Source organism: Pseudonaja textilis, chromosome 1 (genome assembly GCF_049901715.1).
Source record: "Pseudonaja textilis isolate UNSWEBS1 chromosome 1, rPseTex1.2, whole genome shotgun sequence".
Classification (NCBI taxonomy): domain Eukaryota; kingdom Metazoa; phylum Chordata; class Lepidosauria; order Squamata; family Elapidae; genus Pseudonaja; species Pseudonaja textilis.
In genome coordinates, this window is record NC_141990.1 from 126,965,336 (window position 1) to 126,986,057 (window position 20,722).

Below are 20,722 nucleotides of genomic sequence, written 5' to 3' on the forward strand. Positions count from 1 at the left end.
TGTCTATAAACGGGTAATGTCCACCTGAACTGCTTACAAAAGACATTATAAAGGGAAGGTTTGGGGAAATGACTCAGAAATGAGTCACAATAATAATCAGGCAAGGGGCAGGTAGTCAGGATGAAGTATAAAGAAATAAACAGATATTGAAGTGAAAAAGCATTTGCTATAGGAACGAGAAGGAAAAAAAGGTTTTAAAAATCTATATAAAGCAATGAAGTTCATTTAGTGCAGCATCTTGCTTTGTTCAATAGATGGTTGATGGAAAAATTATAGGCATGACATTGCTACAGCTTGACTACCCTCAAAGTAGTAATAAGGCATTTGTAGCACTAGATGTACCAGCCTATATCTAATAAGAACATAATCAGACATCAGTGGTCTTCTGGAACAGATTTTGGAGAAACTTGATGAGGAGCATCTATTTCGTAGATGGATGTCATTCCATCAACAGACAGGTATTATTAACCATGGTCTGTATTGTTCCAAAGGTGCTTTTTTCAAGAGGCAATTATATTTTCTTGTTTTTCTTTGAAGACAGTTCGTTTCTCATCCAAGTAGCTTGCTTGTTCAGCTCTGAGCTAAAGAAGCTTCTTAGATGAGAAGTGAAATGTCTTCAAAGAAAAACAAGAAAGTCCAGTTGCCCTTTGAAAAAAAGCACCTTTGGAACAACCATGACCTGGATGATTGAGAATTTCCATAGATAATGGTCTGTATTGTTAAAGAAGCGATATGATCCTTTCCGAAGTCCTTCTTTTCATAGACATTATTCAGCTATAAAAAGGCGGACTTGTACAAGGATCTTATCACTTTTTCCTGAATATGTATTAATCCTGTTGTCCTCAATTTAAAACACTGGCCACCTACTTTTCTACTGAATTCCAGATGCACTGAGACTATAGTCTTGTTATACTTTCACAATAAATGTCATTAAATATTTGACTTACCAATTTGGAGGCTCTTCTGAACTCTGAGAATGACCATCCTCAGCTACTATATGAATATTTGCTAAAGAAATGATACAATCTCTCAGTCACAGTGACATTAAAGGGAAAGCATTTTAAAGTAACATTCATCATAGTAATTTGTCAAATAAAATTTCCTGCTCTTAAATACTTTCAATGGGCTTCTAAAGGCCTCCATTAATAATGCATTTTATGAGCTCCTCTGAATATACGATTATAAATATTTAAGTAAGCCAAAAGGGCATGATATATCCTTCCATGCATATATGTAAAACCCCTTTCATTTTATAAGCTATGAATAGAATTCTTTATTGGCCAAGTGTGGTTAAACACACAAGGAATTTGTGTCCAGTGCATAAGCTCTCAGTGTACGTACAAACAGCAAAATGATAAATTATATATCATAGATCATAGTTACAATCATCATAATATACAAGTGATAAATCATAGATATCAATAGGAGAAGGTAATAGGAAAAATAAGAAGGATAATATCAATACATTGGGTAAATATTTTTAGGCCTAAGACAGTGGTATGGGTCATATATTAGCACATATACAAGATAGTTTAGAAATAGAGACATTTCGAAGAACTGATAATAATACAGATAAAGGTTTCTATAATTCAATATAGAACAAACAGATTTCTGCTTCCACAAAAGAACTTTTTCTTCTTCCCAAAAATATCCCTTTGCACACACTCCAAGTTTTACCAAAAGCCAGACAAACCAGGCAGAGAGAATTTGAGGGGAAGAAAAGAGGGGAGAGTCCTATTAATAATTTATTTTGTTTATTAAAAACACAATTCTAATAAAATTGACATTTTCTAGAATAAAAATAAGTTGTCAACACCACAAAATTATCATTAACAGTCTAAATAAATCTTATTAACAAAGATATTTAAACTATGTCGCAAGTCCAACCCACTGAGCAATGTGCATATCTTTGGATTACACAGAGGATTCAAAATATCCAAGAAATTAAAGGACCATTGACAGGAAAATAATTCTATTTTTTAAAAAATATAATTATGCATAGCTCTAAACTACCTTCTTCATCCACAGAAGGGTTGCGGATTATAACAGGACTGGAATACGCCGGCAATATCAATGGCAAATTGGATGGCACGGCATAGCCACAAGGCACCGGAACCGAATAGCCACTTGAGAGGGTGGGACTTATAGTGCCATCTTGTGTGCTTGGCTCTGGTGACAGCAACAGCTCCTTTTCCTGCATTGGTGAAATGGTTATGACAGAGTATGGGTTTACCCGTGGTAGGATGCCCTCTGCATTGGCTTTGGAGTTTTGCATTTTCTCAGCTTCCTCTAGGTTTTCTAGATTTTCATTCCCTTGAATACAAAAGATACACATTTCTGTCAAATAAACTCTTCTCATAATGAGAAAAAAAAATCACACTTCCTCCCTTGCAAAATGAATATTCCTCCTCTTCAAAACCAAGCTATTTTCTATGTATTGCACTTCAGATCTGAGGGCAAAAAGGTGCTTGGAGCACATATGAAGTGGTTATATATTATTGGTCTTTGACTCCTTAAAGATGGGGTGTCAAACTCAAGGCCCGTGGGCCAGATTTAGTCTGCAGGGCCACCCTGGAAACAGCAAAGGATGGGCCCACGGTGCCTCTGCCAGTGAAATTGGAGCTCGGGAGGATTGTGCTCCAGTTTTAGCTGTGACTGCCTCCTGCAGCCCTCTACTAGCAAAAACAGCTTGGGGGGCTGCTCATGCTCCCCCAACTCCGTTTTTGCAGGCAGAGGGCTGCAGGAGGCCGTTGTGGCCGAAAACAGAACTCGGGAGCCCATTTTCAGTGGCAGAGCACTTGAGCCACCAGACACCCCCGATATGCCCACCCTGGCCTCCTGCAAGTCAGATACAACTCTGATGTGGCCCTTAATGAAATCAGTTTGACACCTCTGCCTTAAAGCAACTGTCTTTCCCAGAATAATGCAGCTGACTTCTTGAAGAAGAAAAGCCTTACAATGGTCAGCAAGAGCTCTTCCCCCCTACACCCTTTGTTTTCTCCCCTGGGATTTTAAGGCAATCTTGAGAGCACTGGACCACACCTGGTTTCCAATTCTAAAAGGGAAAATGCTGAGAGCAGGGTTATGTTTGAAGGAAAAATTGTTTCAGGTGGAAGAACAGAAACGAAGAATTTGCAGCTGTCAACTCGACAGGTAGGTGATGGGGAAGGAAGAGCAGGCTTGGACTTCAGCAAACCAACAGGAGGCAAGCTGAAAGGGGAAGCAGAGCTCAGCAGGCGCATCACTCCTTTAGAAATGGTGAGAAACTGCAGCTAGTCAACAGGTGATTAAAACATCTTTTTCCACCTCAACACAGACAGGGTATCTGCAAAGCAGCAGAAAGAAATTCTGTTTCCCTCTTGTACCAATACAACAAAAAACACCTCCCGAGAGGCCTTTGGGGCCTGAAAAGAGACGTGGGACGTGGAGGCTGGCTACAAATATTTCCAGGGGTGTTATAATAGAGGCTCAATAATTGTGAGATAGAATGCTGCGTTATTTTAGATTAGCTTGCATACAAATAGAATCCACAGCTTGAGTGTTTAATCTGTTAGGCAAACTATTCTGCCTCAAGATTTAGAACAGAGTGGAGGTGTTGAGTGCTTCAGATCAGAAGGGGAAAGGATGTTTCAGAATGTACAAAGGCACTTATCTGCAATTCCTTAAACCTAATGTTCCCCCTCCCCTGGGACTGGTGACTGTTGAAGTATAAAGGGCGGCGGGGGGGTGTCTTTTGGGAAATAGTACAAATCACCAAACGTTTTATCTTTCCTATGTTTTAAAGGAAAGCCTTTAAAAGGCTTTTGCTATGGTATAAATTTAATAAACATGCTTATTTTCCTAACTTCTACCTTGACACTTAAAATAAGTATAGTATAATATTGCATAGGCATAGTAATAACACTGTGTCAATATCTATGTGTATATCTTAATCCAAAATAGTTGTATAATGATTCTCTTCTCCTTTTTTGCCTGAATTTATACCAAGGTTTTCAGCCACCTTCATGTTGGTCGGCTTCAATTGCTGTCAGCTGCTATTCTAAACTGAAGAGTCTTGTAAACCTCTCTCCACTGACAGCCAGGCTGACAGATGGAAAAATTTAGCAACGCAATCACTGTCTTGTCCTGAATTATACAACTTGCACCATTCAATGTAGCAGCATTAGAAAAGGGGCGTTGGTCCTACCTGACACGCCTCTTCTCGAGGAGTCAGGGGGAGAATATGACAATTTTATACAGTAGTCATGTTGGCCTGCTCTTGCAAATTGTTATGGAAAGCAGGACAGAATTTCAGAAAGCTGCATCTCTTGGCACTGGAATAATCTCTGAATCTATACGTTGAGAGCGTCATCTCGCAGTGGCTTAATTTCATGGGTCCCTAAGAGTAATTTACATACACCTTTTCCTGGGACAAAGCTCATTTAGGCTTTCATGCAATGAACAGTTTTAATTTTTGAGAGCCCGAATTAGTTCAATCTATGATTCCTAGGAGTAATGATTTGCAAGGACTATAGAGTTACACTCAAAAGGCAATTAATATTCACAAAAAGTAACATTCTCATTATTTATTTTGCCTGGAATCATGTACCTATACAATTTGCCTCTTCTTGAATTGGCAAAATAGTTTGTCTGTCTGCTTCTGGAATCTCATCTCCACTATCAAAGTCAAACTGTTCTCCTTCTTCATCCTCTTCTTCATTAGCAGCAGTGATTGATACGTCATTTCCTAAAACTAAAAAGTGGAGATCTTGAAAAGACAAACCAAACCCTTGACAAACAATGGGTATGAAATGAGATACAATTACATTTTTAACACTTAGCATTAGGACTTCAGTATGCTTCACATTCAAATCCTATGAATATCTATTTTCAAAATTATAACATATATTGATTACTGTGGAACTTGGAAGCATATGATAAAAATTCAGCAAATACATGAGAAGAAATGCCACTACTTAGTCGGTAGCTGTTATTGCTCAAAAGTAATGTATGCAATATATTATTTTGATATTCATGCACTCAATTTATCCATCATTCTTAAGCAAATTAAAAATATGGAGCTTCCAAATAATCAATGCTGATAAAAAGAAGAATGCAGACAATCTGCTCTTAGTGATCAGCATCCTTACGCATCCACCAAAAGGTGTATAAAGCCAGTAAGTATCTCCAATACACTTTTCAACATTTAAATCGTTCAACATGTACAAAACCAAAATGAACTACCTGGGTTCAAACAAATTTATGTCAGGAAACATTTGCAAGCTTGTCCTTTTATTACTATATATAGGTAATCCTTGACTTATGACACGTTGCTTAGTAACCACTCAAAGTTGCAGTAGACCCCCCCAAAAAAAAGCTACTTATGACCTGGTTTTAAGTTCATTGCTAGTCCCCATACTGTCATTTGTCCTTACAATCAACTGCAGGGACAGAAAGGAGAATACAGGGTGCCTCATGAGATAAGGAGGCTTGGAAGGCCTGGGGTGTGAGGGTCGTGAGGCAATCATGTGAGCACTTAACAGCTGTCACAACTTCTGACCATAATGACTGTCTTGAGTTGAGGACTTTCTGTACTCCTATTAGATAGAACATGTCTCCAGTATGAACAGGGGTGTTGTGCATTGTTAACTTATACATGAAAGAACGTATTCCTAATTAAAGAATTTTTTTTTTCATTCCTGCCTGTAGTTTATCGTTCTGATAAACTACACGCAGGAATGAAAAAAAAAAGAAATCCCAGTATGGCACTCCCACTTCTGTATTCTTGCCAAAGAAACTGACTAGGCATGTCCATGAAATCACCAGGAGCCCAGCATGACTTGGGAGATTTATCTCTAATTAGGAATATGTTCTTTCATGTATACGTTAACAATGCACAATGCCCTGCTTACATTAGTGGGGGGAAAAGATTTCTGTTCTATCTCTCTGTTGTGAAGCATGGCTGTTATATAAAAGTAAATAATTAAAGCTGGTTTACTTAATTTTATTTTTCTCTGATTTTTTTAAAAATTAAATACGTTGGCTTTTCCCTTTCTTTTTAAAAGACTCTTCTCTTTTAAAGCAGAAATTCAGACACCAAACAATCACCAGCAGCTTCCACAAAAAGGTCTATTGAGGGCTACAATTCAGAAGCTGTTCTCATTCGATTTAAATCTTGGCTCCATTTGTACCATCTTTTGTAACTGTCTGTGTGCATAAATTGGCATTTCTCACAAACAAATGCCATATAGTACAAAGTTCAGTTTAAGCAATATTCTTACAATCCTCAAAGAAGGCTCTGTCAGACAGACTTCCTATTAAATCCTTTGTTAAACATCTCACCTTAAATTACATGAATTTTAATAATCCATAATTTACAATATGACCAACATCCAGTGCGCAAATTATTTTAATTATTTCTTTGCGATATGTAGAATTTAATTCTGAAATGCCATAAATAGGATTGCAGTCTATCAGGCGTTTTTCATTCATTTATAAAAAGGCTACCATATTTTTTTTTTAATAAAGTTTTATTTGGGTTTTCACACATACAAAATACAAGTAAAACATCTTTTTTGAAAATAGCATGGTCCCGGGTTGAACATCCTTATACAGACACAAAACTCAATTTCCTGCTCCTTTTTGTGTCCTATTCCATATCTTATACTATTCTACATTTTCTATATAGTTTTTCCCTTCTTTTAATTTTCTCAATTTTATTTTGATTATTTTATCTCAATTCAAATCATTATATTTATACTTTTGTCTGTTCTGTTTCAATTTCATATTATCTTTTCTCATTAAACAAATTTTCTCCTGTAGTTACTAACTGGAGTATGACACCTTTATATCTTTTAATTATATCCATGCAACTCTTATTTAAACTTCAATATATACCTTAAGGTTATGACCTTCAGTATAATACATAATACATAACTTCCAATCGAATTCTGCTTGGTACATTCTTATAATACACACTATATTCTTTAAAGAAAAAAAATATATAAATATATGTAATTATAAACCCTCATTCTATTCCAATTCAGTTCTATCATTAATAATCATTAAAATCTTGACATCTTTAACATTTCTTTTCAATTAAACATTATACTTCCTTAAAGACACGTATAATCTCCATAATTAATTTTTCCCTTATTTCTCTTCATATATGTTTTGTAAATCATTAAATATTCATTGTTACATTTGTTTATTGACAAGCATTCCACTGAATTACAATAGCTATTTTATCAAACATTTTAATCATACATTGTTTCATATTTTCTAAAATTATTTCTGTTTCTAATATAACAATACTATCTTATATATCTTTACAGAATCCCTTTTTCCATTAAATTTTCACCCATTGTCTCTAAATAGGCCCTGTTTCTCTATATTTTGTTTCTGTCCTTTATAACTTCCTTTCTTTCTTCCCTCTCATTTTCTCCCTCCCCTTTTTACCCCCTTGTCTCTCTACTTCTAATTCTCTCTTCTGCATTTTCCTCTTCTGTTGCTTTCTGATTTTATACTTATTTTTTCACTCTATTCTTTTTTTGGAGTTGTTTTCCCAATCTTAAACTTTCCATGCTCTTTCCCCCCTTTCCTTTTTTTCCCCATCTAAGATTACTTGTTCATTAAAGATGGCTTCCTTTTTGTTGCAATCTTCTTGTTCTGCAGGCATTTCTTTCTCTCATAATTCCAATCTCCATTTCTAAAAACTGAAATACGAAGCCAAAAGAACCTCTCCCTTCTTGTGCATCTTCTTTGTACTTTTTAAGTTCCATTTTCAGTTCTTCTAAAAGTGGAGCCATTTTAAATAGTTTTAAACAACCACCCGACTGATTTTTGTCATTCAAATACAATAACCAAAAATCCAGAAATCATCAAGTAATCCAAATAGACCCAAGTTATTTCTTCTTATTTCTTTTTCCGCTTTCTCTTCCTGGGGTTTTTGTTGCGATGTTTCAGTTAAAATGTATCTTTTGGAAGTTTTGTTGAGATTTTGCTGTAAGTTCTTTTTAATTCCAGGCAGTCTCCTCCCTTCCAGTTCCTGCCCTTTTATTCTTTTTCTCTCCTTTCCTGTTTTCAAAAGCTTTTGATTATCCAGAAATCTTTATTATCCCTTTGACTTTTTATTTTCAGCATTAAATGCCTATTAATGTCAAAGTGGATTTTTTTCCAATTTCTTGCTTAAGTCTCTTAGCTGTCAGTATAGGAAAAGGAGAAAAAAAACCCAAATCTTTTCCCTTTTCTCTCTCCTTCGCAGCTTAAAAATCTTCTTACGGAACAATGTTATTGTTTTTTTTTTTAAGTTTCAATTCCAGGGTACCTTATTTGTTGCTTTTGCTGTTTAACTTGGTCAACCAAAACTTTCTCTTCTTATCTTCCTCCTGCACATTATTTTCCAGTCGAGTTCTTCTTTGTGGTGGCCATTTCTGACCACCGCTACAACCATCTTCAGGAAAAGGAGTAATGGCCAGCTGGGAAGGAGAAATGCGGCTCTTCTCAACCCTGCAGGCAGTCTCCCCCTTCTTCACCACCTCTACGGGGTGGCTTAGCCCCGACTCGGGGCACTCCAGCGGTGAGCATGGATCGAAGCCTCACAGAGACGAGGTTTCAGTCTGTCACCAAAGAAACTCAAACCGGAAGCCTTACAGGCTACCATGTTTTCTTGTATTTAAGGGTAATACTCTACTTTTTCTAAATATACTTTCTTTAAATAATTACTCAAAGTTGAACATTCTTTACCAAAGCTTCTGAATAACATTTCTACGCACAGATAGTTTTAGAAGATAAATAAAGCTGTATGAGTAATTCTGGTCAGAGCAAAAGGTTCAAAAAATCAGGTTTAACTTTTGATGCCTCTCCATCCAATTTGGACCCAGTCTTCCCAAATCTCCAGAGAAAAAGATAATTTTCTTTACAGGAAAGTATAATATAGTGCAATTATTAAATCTCTCAGACTCATCCTAAATATAACTCAGAAGATCTGGATATACTATCTCACATTAAAAAAGAAAGTTTTTTTGCACTGCAAGGAAGTCATAGAGACACTGGCTTGATGATATGGAACTCCCAAGAAATTGTATAATAGAGACAGTACAGTGAAAGTCAGTGGTGGCAATGTCAGAAGAAACAGCTATTTTATTTTACATTTGGGGTTAAACTATCCTTAATACATACTGGAAAGAAGTAACATTTATGCTGGGCAGCATTTTCACATGTTTTCAGCCAAATAATATTATTTATGGCTGCATTAAAAGGCAGTGTTCCCTTTCAAATACTTAGGCAAATGGAATTCTGTGAGCATACAGAACTTGATTAAGTGTTGTATAAACGACAACAGCCTGCAAAATCAAAATTGCAGTGAATATCAGGTATCCTTCAGGGAGTATCAGCATATTTTATGGAGTCCATCATTCATGAATTCAGAGTCAGCCCAGCACTATCTCCATGAGTACACTATATGAAAGATTATGGTTGAATATGTTTCATTTTTATGCTGTCCAGAGTCCTCCTACAATATGGGTCATTTCTAAATGAGGGAGGAAGAAGCACAGAGAGAGAGACTGAGGGACAGGTAGGTAGAGAGATACACATAAATAGACAGAGACAACAGACAGTAGACACCAAAAACTCTATGCACTAGCTGGGTTTTTGGTTTTTTTATATATTGTTGTTATTAGTTGGAAGATAATGGACACTGAAAATGGAGCAGAGCTGGGCATCCTGGAATGAGGAGAAGTGCCGGTGGAGTAATACCTCCTTAAAAAAACCTTGGTCCAGCTGGCCCGGCTGGTAGCACCTCGTAAGGGCCACTTTCCAGGGCTACAGGAGAAGATGGTCAACAGTTTTGAAGGCAGAAGAGGGCTTTATGCCCCAACGGCAGATAAAACAGTAGATCCATCTTCTAGGATAAGGGAAACTCTGATTTCAAACTTCTGCTGTCTTATGGCTACATCTATTATTGGAAAAGGCTTCAGGAGTCAACCTCGAGGCAAAATCCAGAACCGGACTCCTGGAAGCAGTTTATGATTGTGTACAATCACGTTCTGGTAACTCCTGCGATACAGCTGGAACTAATTGTATCAACTCTGCCGTTCCATTAGACTATTTCAGTGACGTGGAGAGGGGGGAATCTGCTGCTTGGGTAACAATTTATCCTCCATATTAAATTACCCAGCCCTTGTGCTCTGGAGAAGACACTCCAGCTTTTCATATAACACTGAAACAACATGGGAAGTGGCAGTTACCGGTTTCATAGCGTGATACCACAGTCCCTTGAGACTGAAGGATGCCAATTCAATGTTAGTTGCAAAGTCATGTCTGACTTCACAGACTTCGCGACCCCATGGACAACATTCTTCCAGGCCTTCCTGTCCTCTACCACAAGGGTTGCCAACCTTTTGGACCTCAGGGACCACGAAACTCATAATTTTAGATCCCAGGGATTGCTAACCGGTTCTGTGGGCATGGCCTAATTTATGGGTGTGGCTTGATGATCATGTGACTGGCTGGGCATGGCTTGTATGTAAATATTATAAATATTTATATAAATATTGAATTTTTTATAAAAAAAGAGCAACTTTTACCCAAAATCAGGCAAAGCAGGCAGGCAGATTGAGTTGCTCACAGAATCACAGATTCATTCAGAGATCTATCTGCTATTGGCTAGCTCAGTCTGTCACATAAAATTTGCTTGCAAAATTAACTCACAACACACCATAAATATTGATTTTTTTATTTAAAAAAGAGCAACTTTTACCCAAAATCAGGCAAAGCAGACAAATTGAATTCCTCACAGAATCATTCAGTGATCTATCTGCCATCAGCTAGCTCAGTCTCTCAAGTCAGTGAGTCTGCACTGAATTTGCTTGCAAGCAAACCTTCAGTCCTAAGGGAGGTTCGGCTGTGCTGAGTTGAAGATCTAAAGACTAGCTAGAAAGCAAGAAATCCAACCATTTCCTGCTTCCTAGCTAATCTAAATCTCCCGGCACAGAACAGATGATGGTCGGAATAAGGAAAAATAGCAATTTAGCAGGCAAATTTACTGGGTAAGGAGTGAGTGGGCGGGGAGGGTTCCCACGGGCCATGTGGGAGGCACAGCCTTGTGTTTCTGCGCAGCCTGGATTAATGGCTTTAAGGGGTACTCTGGGAGTAAGATTTCTCTGCGGCCCACCAAAATTTTCTCGCGGCCCACCGGTTGGTGACCACTGCTCTACCATCCTCTGGAGTCCATTTAAGCTCACACCGACTGCTTCAGTGACTCCATCCAGCCACCTCATTCTCTGCCATCCCCTTCTTCTTTTGCCCTCAATCTTTCCCAGCAGTAGGCTCTTCTCCGGTGAGTCCTTCCTTCAGGAGTTCCATCTTCAGGATCTGGCCTTCTAAAGAGCAGTCAGGGTTGATCTCCCCTAGGACTGACAGTTTGATCACCTTGCAGTCCAAGGGACTTGCAGGAATCTTCTCCAGCACCAGAGTTCAAAGGCCTCAATTCTTTGGCACTCAGCCTTTCTTATGGTCCAACTTTCACAGCCATACATTGCAACTGGGAAAACCATAGCCTTGACTATAGGCACTTTTTGTTTTTATATAGAAATACAATATTAGGTTATAAAAGCCTTAAACTGACATTTCTTCTGAGATTGGAAGTTAAGAAAAAAAATATCAAAGCCAGAGAGTCTCATGCTTAAGGATCAAAATTGTGAGCAAACCATATTTTATTCATTAAATTAAATTTTGAGGCTGCCCAACTCCTCCATAACTCTGGGAGACTTATAATTAAAAGAAAACAACATATATCAAACAGAGAGTACAGCTGAAGAGAAAACCTTGATACATATAAAACCAAGAAGTCAAAGGGGCATGACAACCATCCTTTCCCAGAGCCCGGGAAAACAGCCATGTTTGTTATCGTTTGTGGAAATTCAAGCAGTGTGACTTTCTGAGCATAACACTGCAGAGGACAGGGTCTGCCATCAAGAAGGCATGCTTTCTGGGTGCTGCAAGATGACACGGTTTGCTTAATGAGATTCAGAATGTGTCCACTTTATCAGCCCTCACTGGATTGGTAGACGCATATGGAGAGAAGCAAGCCCTCAAATAAGCAGGTGATGCCATGAAGGGCTTTATAATGGTAGTTAATAACTAGTACACTAAATTGCACCCAGAAGCCAACTGCTAACAGTGCAAATCGTGAAGCAATGGGGACAAACACCGTGACACAACCCTCACTGGCTGCATTACCGTACTCTATACCAGGTACAAATATTGGGTAGTCTTCAAGGGCAGCCCCCTGTGGATAATACAATTTACAGTAATACAATTGTGAGAGAGACCAAAGTATAATTGAATTCCTTGGTCCTGAGGGGCCTGCTGGTTGAAGAAAGGAGTATAACAAGCACACCAAATGAACTTGTACAAAATTTCTTTCTCTTTCAGCAGCTGTCAGTCGAAAAGGACCTCCAGACTGTGACCAATCACACAAGGCGAACAGTAACCTCACTGAATATTAAACAGGGACTATCCCCAGAAACAGATAATGAATTCTTATCACAATTAGGCCTCTCCATCCACATCTGCACAAGCTCCAGGTACTGAGCCAGGATATGGACAGCATAATTTCTTTGGCCTGGAGGCTATTGATGATTCCTGATCCCCCAGCAAATAGACGACTTCTCCCAGTAATTCCATGAAGAACCAGTTAAAACCCTAGCCAGAACACAAACAGATCATTTAGCTAATGCAGAAAAGAGATTGCAAACTACGTTAGTCAACATTTTCCAGAAAATTATACATTCACATATGTTTTCACTGGCTCTGTCCCATCACATATATTGACTTATCCACCCTAAATAAAAACTGCATTGTAAACAACCTTGCATTAGCATAACCAACCTGTTACATCCCCCAATAGTAGAGATCCAGTTCCAGATAGGAGATAATACAGTATATAACAAATGAAAAAAAAATACTAGAAACAAGTTCTCATCTTTAATAACCAGTGCCAACAAATGAAGTCATTCAATAGAATCTTAAAGAAATCCAAAACACATTGCTAGACGCAGAATCTCCTCCCTACGAGTTTATGAAAACAAAGAATGCAGTAAAAAACAACAATGATATAATTCAGAATCGAAAAACAACATTTAATGAATTATTTTAAAAACCGCCACCCTGATATAGTGGTTAAGGCACCAGGCTAAAACCTAGGGGACCATGAATTCTAGTCCCACCTGAAGCTGAGTGGGCCAGTCTCTCTCTCTCTCTCTCTCTCTCCCTCCCTCCCTCCCTCCCCCCCACTCTTCTCTGCCTAAGGAAGAAGGCAAGTGACAAACCACTCCCAAAAATCTTGCTAAAAAAATTGCAGGAAGTTTCCAGACAGTATCCAGGAGACAACAATGATTTAAAGGCACAAAATAAATAAATTAAAATGTATTAAAATGCAAGCATTTTCAATTTAGCATGAACAGTCCTTATATATATATATAAATATAAATTTGTACTACCTTCAGGAGGTGGTGGTGGAGGGAACCCTTCCATTTCCATTCTATTCTTCTTTCCCTATTGTGTTTTCTTTTCAATGTACAATAAATGATTCTGTAATAAAATACATTTTAAAAAATGAACAGCTTTTCACATTTTTAGAACATATCATATACCATATTGACTACACAATAGAAAACTTGCCTAAATGTTTAAGAACGAGAGTTTTTTGAAATCAGAGGATGGTGCTCATTTGTTGTTTGTTTGCTTGCTTGCTTGTTTGGGCCCATTGCAGAGCCAATTTGGTACAGTGGTTAAGGTGCTGGCCTAGAAACCAGGAGACTGGGAATTCTTGTTCTGTTTGTAGATATGAAGGGTGATTTGGGGCCAGCCATTGTTTCTCAGCCCAACCTACCTCACAAGGTTATTGTGGGGAAAAAACAGAATTAGAAAGAAGTAGTACAGTAGTATGTTCACCACCTCAAGTTACTTATAAAGTAACAAAGGTGGGAAAAACCTAACAAAGTAGCAGAAGACATTATAGTACAGCAGTGACTTCTGCCAACCTACAATGACAGTGTGTTTATAATAGGTAGTGCTTTATTTCAGAAATAGATTTAGATTTATTTATTTTTCAAAAATAACTTCTGTCCTCTATTTTGGTCATTTAACTTTTACCGTCCAACCTGCACCTCTTTCAAATTCTTGTGAAAAACCATGCAAATTGAATTGTCTTTTTAAAATGAATTTAAATATACTGTTTGATTTTAGATATTTTTTATTAGGATATGCATTTTGGTAAAGTTTTTCTTGGTTTTGTTCTCGAATTTTCCTTTGTAAACAGTTTGAAAATTTCATCCTTGTGAATTGCTTTCAGATCAGGTGTGTCCTTTATTTTTTTCCCCAAGAAAATATGATCGCCGCAGCCATTTCACATCATGAATCCATTCAATTCCATTTTGCTTAACTTTCATTAAGATTATTGGTGCAAGACACTTAATAAGTGGTCCTTAAACAAATACTGTGCCACAAAATCTATCTTTATTATACCAGCCTAAACTCTCCTTCATTTGTCCTAACATCTTCCATTTTTTACGCTGATACAGAAATGACTGCCTGTAGTCTAATTGTGCTTGGGTTATCATGCTATACTAACTCAGCAATTAACTCAGGCACTCGGCCAACAGCCCTTACCAATAGCAAAAGTGTAAACTCTTGTCAAAGATACTGCTAAGCCTTCTCTAAGCCTATATTATGGGTTGGGGCTACTCTGTAATAAAATAAATCTTTCTACACATAATTTGGTAGATTTATGATTAAATGGCATGAGACTTAAATCCATATAAGCCTAACTTCAAATTCATTTATAATCCTGAACAACAAGGAATTAAGGATAGATTTTGTAAGTTTAGCAACAAGAAACACAGGGTTTAAAAATGACATCAATAAGCTTTAAACCCAGAAGCAAAACTAGAACACCAGACCTAATAATGTACAGATGACCCTCAACTTACAATAATTCATTTAGTGACCATTCAAAGTTACAACCACCACAGAAAAAAAAGTGACTCATGATCATTTTTCACACTTACAACTGTTGCTCATCCCCATGGTCACATAGTCAAAATTCAGACCCTTGGCAACTGGCTCATATTATTGATGGCTGCAGTTTCCCAAGGTCATTTTGCAATCTTCTGACAAGCAAAATCAATGGGGCAGACAGATTACCTTAACAATCATGTTACTAATTTAAACAAATGAAGTGATTCACCTAACAACTTTAGCAAGAAAGGTCATAAAATGGGATGAAATTCACTTAACAACTGTCTTGTTTAGCAACAGAAATGTTCAGCTCCATTGTGTATGTTGTGAGGACTGTGCATACAGCTTGCTTGTTCTGCATTTCCATGCATTTTCGCAGTACATTAGCCCTGCCAATAGTTTATACGGAAGAGGCACACTGCCAGTACTTCTCTCCAATTTGCTTATGATATCAGCAACTTTTTGCCAGGACTGCCAAAATTTCTTGCTGGCTTCAGATTATTGCTTTACTAAAATCCTATTGAGAAACTGACACATCCCCATGTTAAAATGCAAAGGAAAGGAACCACGTTGCATGATACAGCCTTAGAACAGGCCACTATATGTACGGTAATATTTTTTCATCAGTTGTCGTGTGTATCGCATAGGTTGGGAAGCCTACTGAATTCATGACACGGAGATGAATAAACAATAGTAAAATGTGTTGAATTCACAAATTCAAGCATTTCATTATGGGAAATACCCTAAATTTAATATAATAAAATTTTGATCTAACATGTCATGGGCCTCTATTTTTGTTTGTTTGGGGTGTTTATCTCAATTACCTGTGAATCAAGGAGAAAAAGCCCATTGTTTGTTGAATAATTACCATATGGAATGCATTCTTTACTAAGGGGTTGCAGAACTGATACCCACAGTGGAAACTTTAATTAAATATTCCAGGGGGAGGAATTTGTTTTGAATTTCAAAAGAATACTCTGAGCAAGCTAAATATGTTTCAATGGCTTTTCAATGTTGTGATATCCATCTTACAAATACCGGGCTGTCTACAATAACATGTATGCAATCAAGTCATCTCAAAGACATGGCTATTGCTATTTACAATGTGTATAATTTAGCAATTAATTTTCTAAATCATAGATTATGATTCCATTATTTATATTCTACTTTTCTATTCGTTATCTTATTATTTTAAGAAAGAAAAGCCAGCATCAATAACTTGCTGTGTTTTTATTACTACATAATACTACATTGACATCATTTGAGACAAACCTATAAATAATTTGATTCTTTTGTATTAGTTTTCTCCTAAGCATATTTTGATTGTGAAATATTATTACAAACTAAAGCAAGTTCAAATTAAGCTTGAAGGATAAATGTTATTATTTTCTCCATAATTCAAAAAACAAATTTTAACTAACAGTTAATTAGTTATGTTTCTGCAAATGAATAAACTTAAGTACCGCTCTTACAAAGTGATATGTACTGTTGTGGTAATAAAGTACAGAATTCTAATTCATTTATTTTATAGATCCTAGTCAACACATTTTCTCTACATATTTTAGAATAAAATTAGGTACTTTATTTCAAACCATTCTCAACATACTAATTGCCATGAATATTCCTAAAATAATATTGCAGACTATCATTTATTTTCCTTGTGTTTTGTGCATTCAAGTGAGGGAAAAGCATTTTAAATTTCTGGAAAAGAATTCTAAGCTACTTTTTGTATTGTAATTCAATTATTCCTATCACCAATATAGAAGAGTAAGCAGGACAAATTCTTAACCTTGAAAGTTACCAAGTAAATTCAGAGGTTTGGCAGATAAAATACAAGCTTTGTAACAACTGAAACAAACAGATTTTTCTAAACAGAACTTCTGTGCTGCTTGTATGGGTTAGCTGCTTATCCACTCATGGACTAAAGGATTAGTTAGTTGTTCATTAGAATTACTATTCCCTAAATTTGAATCGGGACTATCAGGTGAATGATGATGTATTAATTTAATGCCCTTGCATTTCTGAGGTTGCAGATTCCAGTTTATTTGCTTTTAGTTAGTTCTAACAAGACAGTGTTGTTTTTTTTAACAGATCTTCCAAACCACCACAAGCAATGGTTTGATGTGTGTTTGTACATATGTTTTGCTTCTCGTTTCATTACATTTCATTCCTCTTCCAGTATAGTCTTTCTTACCAATTATAATTACAGATAAGATAGGCCACCTTTAGCACAAGTTTGAATGATGTGATATTCAATTTAGGACAGATTGTAAATTGATACCAGGTTGCCCTCTTGTCCTCCTGTCTCCCAGAGTTTGCTCAAATTCATGTTTCTTGTGTCAATGACGTATCTAACCACCTCTTCCTTTGCCTTCCCTTCTCTTTTTTGGTTTAAATTCCCAATCTCAGGGTCTTTTCCAATGAGTCCTCTCTTCTCATTTGAAATGTGTGAGTAAACTCATCTAATTGTGCACATTCAATAAATGAAAGTTAAAACAATTAGAGTTAATGCAGTATGCAAATCTCATCTCTACTTTCCTATTACAATCTACAATCATCCTTTCTGTAGCTTCACAATGGAGTCTATAGTTATTCAGGGGCCTTAAGGCCATTTTTCTTCTTTAAAATCTTCCAAAACAATTGTTCTGTCTTTCTAATACTAATCCTTGTGACAGCCTCCAAACTCTTGTCTACATTATACTAGATCATAAATATTAGTGCACCAAGTCATTTATTCATTTAAAGTTGGATCTTTTTGAGTGATCAACCAATTTTCTTGCTCTAATCTGCAACATAAAATGGAAATCTGGCTCACTTACTGAGCCATGTGTGAAAAAAGCAGGTTTTCCTTCACTGCTGGTATCAAATGCAATTCTGCTCAGACGGGTTTTAAAAAAAGAAATAAAACTTAGAACTCTGCGTGAATAAAAAATATCTCTCCATTGATAGTTTCTCTACAAAGGCTGCTTTTCTTTTCCTCAAGTGTTCATTATATAAAATATTCTGGGAATTTCCTAATTCATTTGAATGTTGAAATACACAGTGAACTGCCAGACAAAGTATTTTAACAAAGTTTTCCAGTTCCTAAAATTCTGTCAAGTGGATATACATACAAAGATGAACTGGACTGAAAACAATGCTTCTAAATATTTTATCTAAAATATTTAAAGTTCATCTTTCTGCACCTGTGGCACTCAAGAGGAGCCTTCATAAAGCCATATAATATTGAAAGCAGAATTTTTAAAAGTTATTAAATATACATAGACACAGGTCATCATATGTAATATAAGTTCTTTGTTTGGTGAATTATGAAATATTGGAATAGCATGATGAGCACACCATGTTTTATACCATACAGTATCTTACAACAGTTATTTCTTAGATTGCATTACAGTTTTCTCAGCTTCAAATAATCTCTTGAAAAATAATGTTGACTTATCTAAAAGTTAATCAACATTTCAAATAAAAGATAAACATTATATTCTGTAATTCAGCATGTTGAGCTTTCTTCAAATTGATGCATCATTATATTTTCAAGGTCTATCATCAATTATTCCTGAAAAAAGTGTCTAAAATCTAAAGTAGTATTTGTTCCTCTCTACATTATTTCTCACATTTTCAGAATATTTTCATGTTAGTTAAAGGTGATAACTAGTTGTGGCAGAATGCAATTAATCATAAATAATCATTATATTGCTAGAAAGCTGTTGAGGATATGGCAAATGACTTGTCCAAGATCTGAACACATGGGCAAAGCTAGGACTGAGCCACAAAACACAAATCATTCATTTGAAGTCAAGAGTTTTTTCATACAGAATTACCCTTTCCAAATCTTCTCAGCCATTCAGCATTCTAAGCCCAAGAATTCAATAATTTTAAAATCCATCTCAATTCAGCAGCTGACAGGTTATCTAAAACAATGAGATTTCCTCCCAGTCTCTCTAAGTTAGAGACTTCAAGTAAGAATTATGCCCCACAGCCATATTCCAAAGTGTTGGTTGGGTCAAGGATGAACACTTAACTAAAACTGACATTTTATTTCAACTGACTTACTTATACTTAGTGCATGAATACATACATTTAGTATATTTATTATAAGTAATATCTATACAATTAACACTTTCTTCCTTTTCTTGTTCAAAATTAACAATTCAGAGGCTTCATTTAACATTGCAAACTTATCTTCTGCACTCTACCTAAATGCTCCCATTGTTCTTTGAAAGTCTTTAGAGTATTAACTACAGCCTTTTAGGTCCCTCTTTCAAATAATTCTCCAGCAACTCCCATTTTTGTGCCATACTCCTCAAGATCGCTTCTCATACCTTATAGATGGAAAAAAATATATAAAGGAAAACAGTGATCACCACCTCCACACACACACACCATTCTCTTGACTCTCAAAGTCTTCAGAAGATAAATCTGGCAGGTGCATAAATTTATTTATTTAATCAATTTATCAGCCAGCCCTGATAACATACTTATTTTCACTTTCCAGCATTAGTGGAATCACACAGAAACTAGTTCCAAAATAAATCACAGATATTAAGGGACAGAGAGATGTTGATAGGTCCCACCACAAGAAATGACTTCAAGTTGGCACAGGTAAAGTCTCAAGTTATTGGTAACTTTTTTTTTTTCAACAGAAATTTTTTTTTACAAGAAATTCCAACTTTAAAATTGCAGGAATGGTCTAGATGTGCTGATAATTCAATAATGGCAGCAAAGGTTTTTTTTCTGCAATCCCTAGGAAGGAAGGAATCATCCTAAATGAATTTTCTGTATAAAAAATTACTAATCAGTAAGATCTCTATTACACCTCTTCTTCAAGAGCTCAAGATGAGTTATCTGGAAATTTCCCTTTATTTCCACAACTACCCTGTGAAGCACCGGCTCAGATAACCACACCAAAACACCTGTCAATCAGTCATCTAACTACTGCATCCCCAATCATTTCTATGTAAGGTGATTTTTTTTTTTTTTGCTGGGGGGGAAAGCCACCTCTTGCTACAGAAGTCAAGAAAGCATTTCTATAGTCCCACACAGCATCTTCTAGCAAGTCCACAACTGGGCAAGTGAATAAAACTGAGCAGTGAACAGGCCCTTTTCTGCATGTAATCAACTGATCATTTTCTTGTGCAGATTCCATCTCTTTTGCCATACCCCTAGTGAGCCTCCCTCTTTTGCAATAGACACTGGAGAGGATTAAGGAGGAATCAGGATGTACACTTGGCACCACCACCCTCTTTCCGAAGGAACTTTTACACTTTGGGAAGCTACCTAGCTGACCCCATTCTGTGTAAAGCAGGCAGCCGCAGACACCAACATTTATAAATGAAGAAATGCCCCTACAGATTGCTCTCCTGCACAGCTGGTTCACAACTCAATTCCATAGTTAAATTGTTTCATTCTTAAAACATGCCCAACCCCAGAACATCATCATCCTGCACACAGACAGAGAGAGAGAGAGAAATGCTGAGCACCAATAACTCTAGACAGAACTCAAACCCACAGATTTAATTAGATACATTTATTAAAGGACAAACACATCCAGCATTTATGTTGGGGAAGAGAAAACCTCCCCTCTCCGTGCATGTTTACTTTTTTTTTTTTTTAAAAAATGAGATCCTCCCAACTCTCTTTTCCAAAGTGTCTTGCTGAGCAAAACCATTCCACAGAAAACTCCTTTGAACAGTTCTGGCACCCATAGCCTATGCCTATA

The 20,722-nt window shown here is 36.6% G+C and overlaps 1 protein-coding gene across 2 annotated transcripts in view; it reads right to left on the minus strand.

Moving 5' to 3' along the window:
- Positions 1 to 20,722, minus strand: part of ARHGEF10 (Rho guanine nucleotide exchange factor 10) — a 105,238-nt gene that overhangs the window by 83,451 nt on the left and 1,065 nt on the right. For both annotated transcript variants that reach the window (XM_087916434.1, XM_026695217.2), the window contains exons 2-5: positions 13,485 to 13,575; positions 4,589 to 4,732; positions 2,014 to 2,313; positions 948 to 1,008 (exon numbers count right to left, since the gene is read on the minus strand). In XM_087916434.1, coding sequence (XP_087772560.1) covers positions 948 to 1,008; positions 2,014 to 2,313; positions 4,589 to 4,732; positions 13,485 to 13,524 — 545 coding nt within the window. In that variant the 5' untranslated portion in view covers positions 13,525 to 13,575. The remainder of the gene's footprint in view (positions 1 to 947; positions 1,009 to 2,013; positions 2,314 to 4,588; positions 4,733 to 13,484; positions 13,576 to 20,722) is intronic.